Genomic DNA, 13076 nt, shown 5'->3' with positions numbered 1-13076 from the left:
ACACCCAATGTCGTTTCGTTGACGGAAATAACAGCTCTTGGCCCCTTTTTTTTCTTTATCTCCTTTCCTTCAACCCTTCTCTCCCTTTTCTTCCTTTTAAGAAGTCTTTTCTATGATCTTTTCAACACATTTTCAAATTAAAGGAATAAGAATATACTTGCTACTAAAGAAAATCAGCAAGATTGCCACGAGTTAGGGACACCAGAACAGACACGGGGGGTTAATACCCCCTCCCTCCCAAGGAAACAAGAAAGAATTAAAATGGACAAAACAAGAAAATGAAAAAACGTTCGCATTTAATTATAGTCAAAGATTTGAACATTTGGCACCAGAGAATTCTCTTATTTGCTTCCCTTTACTTCAAACTGAATCCCTTATCATAAGTAGTTTTTCACCTTGGGTGAAATTCAAGACAATCAGCTGCAGAGATAAGTCGTTTTAATGAACGTTATTATCAATTGAAAACCAGCAACAAATGAGCTATTGCAATGTAAAACTTGACCATTTTTCTTTAGTATTATTAACCGATTCGTATACTATCAGTAATCAATAAATCCGAAATCAGTAAGAACCAAGAACCATCGAATGAAAATGAAAGTAAAAACTTGAAAATACTACTCTGGGACATCAGTATATATGTTGGCAGACGTGGGACATTTGCGTCGTATAGGCTACTCTCTTAAAAAGAGCAATAATTGTGTATGTATTTGTTCTCGAAAACAGCTCGCTATTTCTTTCTGAAAATCAACATACTAGCAATTGTTGGCTAAAAAAAAACATCTAGATTAGTCACCAGTTTTGATAAATTTGTTCCACAGGGGTGATCGTATCGTTTTTTATATCTATGACATCAAGAGAAATCATACAAGACGGCGAATAAATCTGAACAGCTAAAGCAAAAGCCATGAAAAAATTTACGCGAAGATGATGGACAAAATGAAGCACAACGACATCTGCGGTTAGAAGACATGTAACAACAAGCATCACAGCGAATCACAAATGAAAGTGATGGACATCAAAATTTGTGGTTAGAAGACAAGCGGCAATAAGAATCACATCGAAAGACAAACGAAAATGACGCGCAACGAAATATGCGGTTAGAAGACAAGCAACAGCAAGAATTACAATGAATCGTAAACGAAAATGATGCGCAAAAAATTTGCAGTTAGATAAATTTACTCTTTTTAAGAGATCAATAATCGTATATGTATGTACATACCCTCAAAACCGCACTATTATTTTTTCTGATAATTGTCAAACTAAGATTTTCTGACCTGAAAAAATGAACTAGAAAGGTCACGACTTTGGAAAAATTCTTCTTTTTTCCAGGGACGATAGCATCGAACATTTTCGTACCTATGACTTCATCCACTGAGGCTTAATCCATCTTCACAGACAACAGCATAGAGGTGTTTCCTGTCACTGTGTGTCTTAAAAAATCAATTTCTTACCAAAGAAGGTCAAAATGCCATATAATTTGAATAGTGGGAAAGCCTTATCAAGTTTTCATGATCAAAACCTAACAAATAGTTTTTGGGTCCCAATCCTGACAACCAAAGCTAAGTGACTGAATTCACTTTGTTCTCAAAGTTCTCGATTATTTGAGAACAGCAAGGGTGATATTATACAGGATGATTTTCACGTAAAAACGTTTTGTCTTGTTTTTGAAAGTGTGTTACTTTAATTATCCTGTACAAGCTTGTGTTATCCTGTATAAGCTTGTGGAAAGTGGTGATTTCAATGATGTAATTTTTATTTCAAAGTATCAATCCTCCTTAAGTTCAAGAAGCAAAAATAATGAAAGAATACTTTCTAATGAGAATTTCAAAACTCCTTATAGAACTTAAATCACTGAAATCACTGAAATCACTGAAATATTTCCTAAATAATTGAAGATTTTATCAGTCCAACTGCTAAAGATGCCAATAATAACATATCCCTTGGATTGTTTGTGTTGTAAAATTATAGATCTTTTAAGGGAAGGGAAAGCTTAAGAGATTAGAAAGTTAAATCCATAGTATAATGTCGTAACAAAAAACTGATGTTGACTTCTATGGTTTCTTCATTTAAGCTATACAAAGACCTCTTTGTAAGGTTTATTGTGCATGTTTTTAAACCTAAAAACGAACAAAAACTACTTTAGTTTTTCTGATAAACGCGAAGAGCGAAGTTGAAACTTAAAACGAACAAAAATTACTGTTTCACAGTTTATGTAACCGTGAAAAACGGTTTCAAACCAAGAGACTCGTGATAATTTCCTAAATTTTTAGAATTCTGAAAAATTAGCCTTTTACTGAAGACTAGGCTTGCTTAGTTTTTCAGGAATTTAAAATTGTATAGCAATATTCATTGATTTCATGGCTCTTAAAAGGTTACTGATAGCTATATAGATTGATCCTAAAACCCTAAAAACTAAACAAAAATAATTTAACCTTTTCCTGATGAACACAAATACCGAAGTTGAAACTTAAAACGAATAAAAATTACAGTTTCACAGTTTATGTAACTGTGAAACATTGTTTCAAACCAAAGATCCGTCATATTTCCCTAAATTTTGTAGAATTCTGAAAAAAGTAGCATTTTACTGAAAACTAAGCTTGCTTAGCTTTTAATAATAAGATTGTATAAAGATATTAATTGATTTTATTGCTATTATAAGACTATTGATAGGTCTATAGATTAATCTTGTATTTTTGGAGGCCTAGGATTTTTTGCAGACATAAGAATTTTTAGCATTTTACTGAAAACTAAGCTTGCTTAGCTTTAAGAATATAAGATTGTATAGTAATATTTAATGATTTTATGGCTATTATATAGCTGTTGATAGCTTTATAGATTAATCTTGTATTATTGGAGGCCTAAGAATTTTCTGCAGACCTAAGAATTTTTCTACTCCTGATCTTATTTCTTGGCGTCGCTTTTCTGTTTGGATATTTAAGTTTCAGGTTATTTTCCATTTGGAACATGACTCAAACTTTAATAAAGCTTGAAAAGAATTACTATGTCTAAAAGAAACTTACTTTTGAATCAAACATTAGTCCGCCTTCAAGTGCGTAGAGTAGAGCCTCAGACAGTCTGCTATCGATACCGTTCATCGCATCAACAAGACTGATTTGACCATCGGCTAAGTTGCTCAAAACTCTCGTGAGAATTTCTACTAGATCATTCCACGGTCGGTCAATTTCAGAAGTTATCGCCAGACATCCCCGTGCAACATTCATGCACAACCCTCGACACCAATTAACCTTTCTAAAAGGGATACCAGCACACTGAGCACAATAAGTTGATTTCACCAATGCAGCTTGACACTCTGAAGTAAATTCAAAATTGCCAGTGCTATCTAAGGTTTTCACTAGTAAGCGAATAGCCAGCAAAGGCTGTCTTGAAGCCTCTAAGCTTTTAGTCAATGTGGCAGATATACGTCCAGGAATTTCCCCAAAGGGTCGTATTTCGGTTATAGCACCTGAAATAATTGAATATTAGCTAAAGCCAAATGATTGGACAAACGAAAAAAAATCATTGTTCTAATAACATTGACTCTTGTCAATTAATGACGGAGCGTATTTAACTGAAAATATAAGGAGACATGCCGTTTAAGGGCTGATGACTGTTGGTTCATACTAATGTTCAACCTGGTGTAAAGTGAGATAAGATAATTGTGACATATGAGTACTGTAGATACATTTTTTTTTGTATGTCAGATTTGGATCCAAGTAGGTAAGTCGAAAAGGGCTTTTGAAACATCTTGGTATATACAAAAAAAATGTGAAGTTGATGGGACTATGTACAATTACCATTTCAGTGTGGAAGAACTTCATTTCGATAAAAAAAAAAGCAAAATATATGAAACAAATTAATTGCTTCTAAATACAATCCTGGCCGACGCATATTTTCGAAGCGCATTTTTGCATAATGGTTCTTGCATCCATATTAGCTTAACCTAAGAATTAAAAGAATAACCTAAGAACGGATACATTTAAACTATACAAAGCTGATCATTTTCTTGGAACCAAAATTCACAGAAATAGATTGACGATTAATAGTATATTTTTGAACAGGAGGATAAGTTTTTTATCTTTTAGCGGAAATCCAGAAATGTCTGATTTCTCTCGTCCGGTTCTTTTATACAGCATCAAATTCGGTTAATTGTTTTTGTAAGTTTCTAACCTATTTTGTACAGCAAAGATTTTGCTGGTAAGGAATATTTAGATGCTATAAAGTTCCACTAAGCTGGGCTGCAACAAAATTGTTCTTTGCCTTAGAAAATAGCGCAGTTTTCAAAACACGGATAGTTTTTTGGTGAGTTTATTGATGTTTTATGGTTGGTTAATACCAACAGTCTAAAAACTATTACTAAATGATTTCGTCCAATAGAATCAAATCCCCTAATAAAAAGCTCTGAGTTGTATATTATGCAAGCAGATAATCCAATAAAATTCTAAGCTCTTCATTTATTTTCTTCTTTTTTTTCAGTCAAAGTAATTCCAACATTGGTCTGGATTCCACTTCATATTTACTGATTTAGTACAAGAGATTTGCACAGTCTGCTGAGGTCAATCCACATCCCTACCAATTTCCTCTGCTTTTGAATTCATCTCTGCTCATTTATTTGAACTTTTGTCTTTTGATACTCCTACTATTAGTAACAACTCACTGTAACACCTAGCCATCTGAGGCCAAAATAGCTATGCACGCTCCTCCCCCATCCCAATCTGTTCAAAGTCTCCCTCTTTACACCCTCTTAGGAAGTTTTCATTTCCCTTTTGATGCCAATATGGTAATTGGGTCATTAACCCAAAATCAAATAAAAGGATCCTATTCCCTCACCTAAGATTTTTTTTTTTTTTTTTTTTTTTTTTTTTTTTTTTTTTTTTTTTTTTTTTTTTTTTTTTTTTTTTTAATGGGCATGGTTCCATATGTTTAACTTTTCATTAGATTTTGTAAAGCTTTAGGCACCAATGCAAAAGGGCCAAGTCTTTAGAGCAATTTTAGTGGATGTCATTCAAAAGTAGAGTTTCCCTTGACTTCGATCCAGAATATATCTCACAGACTGGTTCAACTTTTCGCATTTAGAAAAAGTACCGTACATCGCGAACAGACTTTAAATCCTGAGTCAACTAAGAAGCAAAAACATTCAAAATAATAATAAATAAATAAAAGGAACCTCTCAATGTATTAAATCTTTTCATATCCGAAATTTAGAATTTGGCCTGGCCCTGAGTCTGTGTAGGCAAGGCAGCTAACTGTATAGCCCACTCTCAGATGCAGTCTCTTCGTAAGCAAACCTCTTACCAGTGGCCCTATTGCTTCACCACAAAAAAGTTATTAGATATAAACTAAAAATACTCATGCATAAAGAAAATAAGTTTTCCAGTATTAAAAGCAGATAATACAAACAGTTGACACCGCAAAGGGAGTTTTTCCTAAGACTTCTTTTACGTTTGAATACAGACATTAATTACATTTAAATATAGAACTAATTCGTAATAAATCAATACCCAAAGAACTTTACACTGTTAATTTTAAAAAACACCTTAATTTTTAACAAATTCTCTGATCAACGAATGACCAACAAAAGAATCTAACAACATTAAAGCAAAAAGCATTTTAAGTTCTAAATATTTTGAAACCCTCATGTTTTTTGTCCATCCACTCAAAATAAACTATTTCTTTTTCATTCTGACCAGTTAATTTTTTAAATTAAGACTACCAGTATTTAGCGTTTTTAATAGTGATTGGAAGTGAAGGAAGGTCTATTTTGCGACGAACAATTAGAGACAGTAATAAAAGGATTTAAAAATAACAAAACCCCAGGCGGTGACGATGTGGTAAATGAGTTTTTTTTTTAATATGGTGGTTGTGAAGTTAGAGATAGATTACTGAAGGCTATGGATATGATTTTTGAAAAAGGGGAAGCGATTTGCGATTCTAGACAAACTTCAATCGTACAGAGGCATTAACTTGGTTTCTGTAGAAAGCAAATTAGTTAGTATAACGCTACGTTTTAGACTTAGATTTGCTGTGAATAAAGTTTTAAGGGAAGAACAGTGTGTTTTTAGGAAGGAGACAAGTTGCGCTGACCAAATTTTACTCTTAAACTAATGATTGAGAAGCGTCAGAGCCATCAGACCCCGAAATCCCCGGTTTTATAGATTATGAGCAAGCGTTTATAATAGGCTTGAAAATTAATGTTAAGAAGACTAAGTCACTAAGGCTAGGAATAAGTGAAGATGAACAGGTGACCTTAGGTAACGAAAAGATTGATCAGGTTGGGAGCTTCAGTTACCTTGGTAGTATTATTAGTAAAGATGGTGGGAGCAGTGAAGATGTTAAAAGTAGAATAGCTAAAGCTCAGGGTGTTTTTTCACAGTTAAAAAAAGTTTGGAAGAATAGAAAGATAAGCCTACAAACCAAGATTAGAATATTGGAAGCTACAGTGATGACAGTGGTCAAATATGGCTCTGAAGCATGGGCACTCCGAAAAGCAGATGAAAATTTACTAGATGTTTTCCAGAGAAATTGCCTACGGATTGTTCTGGGTACCCGGCTGACTGACCGTATTTCAAACAGTAGGTTGTACGAAAAGTGTGGTTCAATCCCGCTTTCTGGGGCTATAATGAAAGAAAGGTTGAGATGGCTAGGCCACGTTCTACGGATGAAGGATGACAGATTACCGAAGATTGTCCTTTTTGGCCAACCGTCTGGGGCTACACGGAAAGCAGGTCGTCCTTGTCTGGGTTGGGAGGATGTCATAAATAAGGATTTAAAGGAAATGGGAACTTCCTGGGAGGGTGTAAAGAGGGAGGCTTTAAATAGATTAGGTTGGAGGAGGAGCGTGCGTAGCTGTGTTGGCCTCAGGCGGCTTGGTGCTGCAGTGAGTTATTAGTAGTAGTAGTAGTAGTAGTTTAATTCGGCCGGTACAAGAGCACTAGGAAAGGTCCCATCCTTGTAGGGTATACCAGTTTAATACATTAAATTGATTAGAGCAATGTACAAAAATGACAGTGCTGTGGAAAAGCTGGGAAATGAGGTTAGTAGTTGATTTGGTATTGAATCAGGGTTTTGTTTCCTCTACGGATTATTTTGGGGATTCGACTCTCTAACAGTGAGCTGTGCGAAAAGTGAGGTTCAATCTCGCTTTCTAGGGCTATAATAATTGAAAAGTTAAGTTGGCTAAGACAGATTCTGCGGATGACAGATTATAGTTTACCAGTGATCGTCCTTTTTGGCCAGCCATCTCGTGCCGAACGAGAAACAGGTCGTCCTCAAAATTGATAGAAGGTCCTAAAGAAGGGGTTTAGAACAGTGGAAATTTTTGGGAGTCTGTAAAGAGTAGGGCTATAAATAAATTAAAATGGAGGAGGATTGTATGTAGTCCTGTTGGCCTCGGGCGGCTTGGTGCTGCAGTGAGTTACTATTGGTAGTTGTTTAGTATTTTAAATACTACTGCTAAACATAATATTACTACTACTACTACTTATAACTGTATGAGTTTAATATCTGAACTACAAGGAACTAGCTTATGAACCTAATCGGATTATCTTTTGTACTGTACTGTGTCGGATTGCGCAATTATTTTGTGGATTTAATTTTGAGGGATTGCTCACTTCATACAAAGTGAGTTATTATTTATCACAGTGTATAATTTAGTTCCATTACTGAATATTAATTGGTTATTGCCATCTGCAAACCCCCTTGGATATTGTGTGCCACTGATTAACCTACTTAACATTGAATATATTAGTGTTATCGCTGATTAAAAACTGTCATATTTACTTTTGGTCAAGTAGCCTTGAATTAAGATTGATTAACAGTTCGTGAATCTGCAGTGTCTCGTCGGAATAAATGACGAGAAAAAAAGCAGCCCCTAAGGCTACCACCTGAGAAGGATACTCCCACTGAAACCCTTGACCAGTCGACATTCCAAATTACCTCTAAAACTCTTCCTAGACCCCTCCCCCACTACGCGGTCCAAAACTGTTAGCCACTTGTCAGGGATTCAGGCCTTAGGATTACCTCTAAAGAAAGAGGTGAGATCCCTGACAAACAGAGGAACAAGGATAAAACTCGTTAGCCAGTAATAGTGCAACCCCTCTCTTCAAGTGTCCCAGAAACTAGTACTACCGATTACCCCAATTATTATACTGTCTTAACAAAGAAAACCAATGGCCAACCCTTTTCAAAAGATTGATAAATGCAAATTAGGAAAGCTGTCTTTCTGATCGCCAAGGTAAATTTTGAACTTGTTTTAAAGCAGGACGAGAATATTGATATTTACTTTAAGCCTTTTCAGGTGGCAGACCATGTCCTGTCAAAATCCAAAGAAATAATTCTTGATGGCTCGAAAATTTTAGCCACAAAAAAAATGTGGAAAAGTTACACAAGTATGTGCTGTATGGTGTTGATATCAGTGTAAAAGTGGAGGAAATACAAACTAAACTAATAGATTCTTCAGGCCTTCTCATCAATCCTTCAACTGCAATAAGGCTAAGTTTAAACAAAGAAGGAGTCCTTCATCCATGCTGTTCAATCTTCATTTCCTGTAAAATTGAGCTAAACAGAGAAATATTCTTGTACGGTATATCATTTTTTTTCAAGATTTATAAGCCTAAGCCCCTACAATACTCCACTTGTCTGGCCCACGGCCACATCAAAAAACACTGCAAGCAGTCCCATCCGTCTTGCCTTAAGTGTGGAAAAACAGGCCACGTCATTAGTGAATGCCCTGAGTCAGACCCTTTCTGCAGAAATTGTAACCTTAAGAGACACACAGCCCTCCAAAAACAATCTGGCCCGGCTCACCAAAAGCGAGTCGTAATCCCTAGAGCATCTGATAAAATGAACCAACCCTACTCAGCTGTAGCTGCAAGAATCCCTTGGCAACCCACACCCCATCGGCCCAGTAGAAGCCAAGCAACAGTTGCTGTAGAAGATGCAAAGACAGAATCATTTCCAAAAGAGGCAAACAATGTTTATATTCAAGGTTCTAGTCAGTCCCCCCATCCCATACCTAAGTTAATTCAACATCCTGCCCTCCAAAAGATTCATCTAAAAGTAGCCAAGAATGGCAAACGCTTGCAACTTATCTCACAGTCAGTCACTTAAATGAGGTTAGTAATAAACCTGAGGAAACCAAAAATATTCTCAAGAAGAAAGCTATCAATAAAAAAAGGACATAGATTCCACAAGAAAGCTAGTTAAACCTGTAGACTCAACTGCAAATGAAATTAATACAGGCTCTGACAATGCCACAACCCCCAAGACGGTAGTCGGTGCCAAAAATTTCCATCCCAGTCTAAAATTACCACCAATGATATTTTGTCGGCTGAAGAAGAATTCCAATATTCTAATCAAGGAGACGATGAAACTCAGACCAAAATGGATATTTAAATGTGTACTATACAAGATTTTACGACTCTCACGAATTTATCACTGTGCAATAATGTTGTTTTTAACTATTACGATGAAAAAAATAATTTGCCCACCAACCCCTATAAACCAAATTAATTGTGAATATCTCGACACTTGATGATTTTGTGAAAAATGTGAAACCTAAGCTAATGAAAGAGACCCAACTTAATTTAATTTGCTCATCAGAAGCATACAGGCTATGTGGGATAATTTTAAAGATTTAATTCTAATTTATGGTTACTGCCCTTTCGACGTAATTGGAATAACGGAGACGTGGCTTTCAGAAATCGATGATACTAATGAATTTTCCCTCCCTGGCTTTCAAGCTATTCATATTGAAAGAAAATTAGCCAAGTCCTCTGGCGGCATTTCTCTTTACATCCGGTCAAGTCTAAAATTCGCCAGGCTATTAGACTATGAATCCTTTTTCTCGCAACCTATAAATAATAGATGCAATTATTCAATAATCGTAGACATAAGCGTTGACGAGAATTATTTTACTTTTTCATTGTTTTATAAAACATCCCAATTTCCGACATCTCTCTTTTGTAATTTGATGATTGTTTATTTTTATTAATTTACCACAAAAGAAGGCAATAGTTTTTGGGGACTTCAATTGTAATTAATAAATGTTAGCAATAATAATGACTGTGATACCTTCTTTGAAACATTTACCTCAAGAGGTCTTCTTCCACAATCCTTCTTCCTACTAGAGTTGATCCTGTGAGTTCAACAGCTACTGTAACGGATAACATTTTTGTATCCACTTCCCTGGGAAATCACCTGTCCACCAAAATAATATTCTCTGATTTGTCAGACCACTTTCAAAAATATCTCTCCCTACCCTCCCTACCAGCTGCTCAACCCTCCAGAACTAGTATCCCTACGTCTAATGGAATATACAATACTGTACATATGAACCGGTTCACGGATCGTTTGAAATCCTTCGACTTGTCCAAGGTTTTGGATTGTCAGGATGTTAATTCAGCCCCAAATGGTTTTACGCAGGGACTGAGTGATCTTATCAGTTCAACCTTTCCAGTCCGTAAATCAAACCGAAAAAATTACCCATATAAGCCCCTGGATGTCCAATAGCCTGATAATCTCTTCATACCGTAAAAATGACCTATATAAGTTAGCTTGCCAAACCAGTAGCGTTATTGACCTAACTAATTATAAAAAATACAAAAACTGATATACCAAACTCGTCCGGGGGATATACCAAACTTGAAACTTAGTGCCTAAGTTTCAAGTTTTTCAAAATTCCCTATTACAAAATCAATTTTTTTTTTCAACTTCAAAGTTTCATCAAAGTAATAATATCAAAGTAACAAAGTATACTTTGTTACTTTGAGACATCAAAGTAGCGTACGACAACCTGCATAACTTACAGCCCTTGCCCCGTAGATCAATAAATCCAAGTATCAAAGTAACAATAAACAGCTTGTATAACTCAAAGCCCTTTTCCCCGGGGACTGGGGGGGGGGGTAAACCTGGAAGCATATCTGTTTGGCCTTTTGACTATTTCGAACAAACTGGTTATCTCAAAATTTTGACCGGATGCCATTGGAAAAAAAGAGGGGCTGGTTGCCAACTTTTGATTCTTAAAACAAAAGTAAAAGTTTCAATTTCCTATGAGCCCCCTCCAAAATTAATACGGCCACCCTTCCACAAAAATCTTATAAGTTAACAATGGGCAACCTGCACAATTGAAAACCATTGCCCCAGGAGCTATGGGGGATTTTTTAACCCATAAGTTATAATCATTTGAATTTTGGACTACTTTGAACAAAAGGGCTACTTCAAAATTTTAGTCGGATGTATTTGGAAAAAAATTGCGCTAGTAGGGGGGGGGGGGTAGCTACCCTCTGACCTCTTTTGACTCTTATAAAGGACAAGAGAAATTCGGATTTCCAATCTAATGAGCCTCCTCCAAAGTTTATACGACCAAGCCTTCAGTAAAAACTTTCTATGTTAATGATGGGTGACTAGCATAATATATAGCCCTTTCCCCGAAGGCTGAAGGAGAAGGGGGATGTTTCCAATATATTTGACACTCCCCGACGTACTATCCACTGTAATTCCCAACTATCCATTATAATTGGCAACTTTCCATTATAATTACCACTAGCAAACATAATGGATGATTTTCCGTTATAATTGCAAATCCGAGCATGATTAACAGTGAAAGAACCGAATGTGGTTGATTCTAGTTCGGCATTGTGGAGTGACATGAGAGGTGTAGCATCAAGCGGGAAATGATAACGTCGGTAATGAGGGGGGGGGAATCAATGCCAGATTTTCCTTCTCACTCAATTGGACTAACTGTCTTGGCTTTTTCTACAATTAGTCCACAAACTTGATGCGCACAACTATTCCATTCTAATTCAAAGTGTAGCACAAGTGGGAAATGGTAACGTCGACAATGAGGGGGGGATTTAATGCCAGGTTTGTCTTCTCACTCAATTGGACTGTCTTGGCTTTTTCTACAATTAGTCCACAAACTTGATGCCCACAACTATTCCATTCTAATTCAGTTTTCGAATTAGAATGGAATAGTTGTGGGCATCAAGTTGGGGGAATAATTGTAGAAAAAGCTAAGACAGTTAGTCCAATTGAGTGAACCAACGTTATTTGACATTTAGTCTATTTTGAACAATCTCAAAATTTCGACCGGTACATTTGGGTGAAAAGGCGTGGAGGGGGCACTAGTTGCCTACCAATAACTTTTTACTTTTAAAAAGGAATTAAAAGTTTCAATTTCCAATCACATAAAAAGGGAATAGAAATTCCAATTTCCAATCAAATGAGCCTCCTCGGAAGTTTATAAGGTCATCTTTACCATAGAAGCTTTATATACCCCAGGAGCATAACTTACAAACCTTGACCCAGGGCTCTGGGGGATTGCAACAACTCAGAAGGGATTGTTAAAGCTTTGGACTATTTTGAACACAATGGCTAACAATTTCAATTTTTCAATTTCAAATCAAATGACCTTCATCCGAAATTTATAAAACCATCCCTTTCCATAAACCTTATTTGCTCCAGGGGAACAACTTGAAACCCTCGACCCCAGGCTTTGCGGGGTTGTGTCAATCATTATCTAAATGAATATCTAAAATTCTTTATCGGATGCATTTAGGTTAAAAAAGGGGGAAGAGGGGAGACTAGTTGCGCTCTGATCACTTTTAACTCTTAAAAAGGGCACTAGACCTTCCAATTTCCAATCGAATGAGCCCCCTACAAAGTTTCTAAGACAATCCCTTCCATATTAAGTGCCTTTGAGAAAAAAACAAACAAACAATAAAACATTAAAGCCTTATGGCCTTTATTATGAATCTCTGATAGGAGGCTTTTTTAAACGTGCTGAAAACTATACAGTGAAGAGCAAGGTATCGAGGAGGGAGGTAACCCTTTCATTTACGAAATAGCTTCTGTTTATTTCGAGTTTCAATGTTGCTCCCTACTTTCAGTTGAATTTTTTTTTTTTCATTTTCAGGGATGGACCTATTTCGACTTGTATAAATGTCATTTCAGTGCAGTTACCATAATAAACTCTTTGTATAAACATCTTAGCAGTATGACTAAACTGAGTTCTAGGAAAATCCCTGTTTTCCAAATTTAGATTTTTCTAGATAATGAGCCAAGCCCTTACTAATCTACTT

General features: G+C 36.0%; 1 protein-coding gene across 1 annotated transcript in view; it reads right to left on the bottom strand.

Annotated features, from left to right (window-relative positions):
- Nucleotides 1-13076, bottom strand: part of LOC136033035 (glypican-5-like) — a 141403-nt gene that overhangs the window by 58330 nt on the left and 69997 nt on the right. The window contains exon 5 of the mRNA XM_065713600.1: nt 3021-3463. Within this exon, the coding sequence (XP_065569672.1) occupies nt 3021-3463 (443 nt within the window). The remainder of the gene's footprint in view (nt 1-3020; nt 3464-13076) is intronic.

Source organism: Artemia franciscana, chromosome 1 (assembly GCF_032884065.1).
Source record: "Artemia franciscana chromosome 1, ASM3288406v1, whole genome shotgun sequence".
Taxonomy (NCBI): Eukaryota; Metazoa; Arthropoda; class Branchiopoda; order Anostraca; family Artemiidae; genus Artemia; species Artemia franciscana.
Note: the sequence above shows the minus strand (reverse complement) of the source record. Positions and strands in the feature narration are given on the sequence as shown.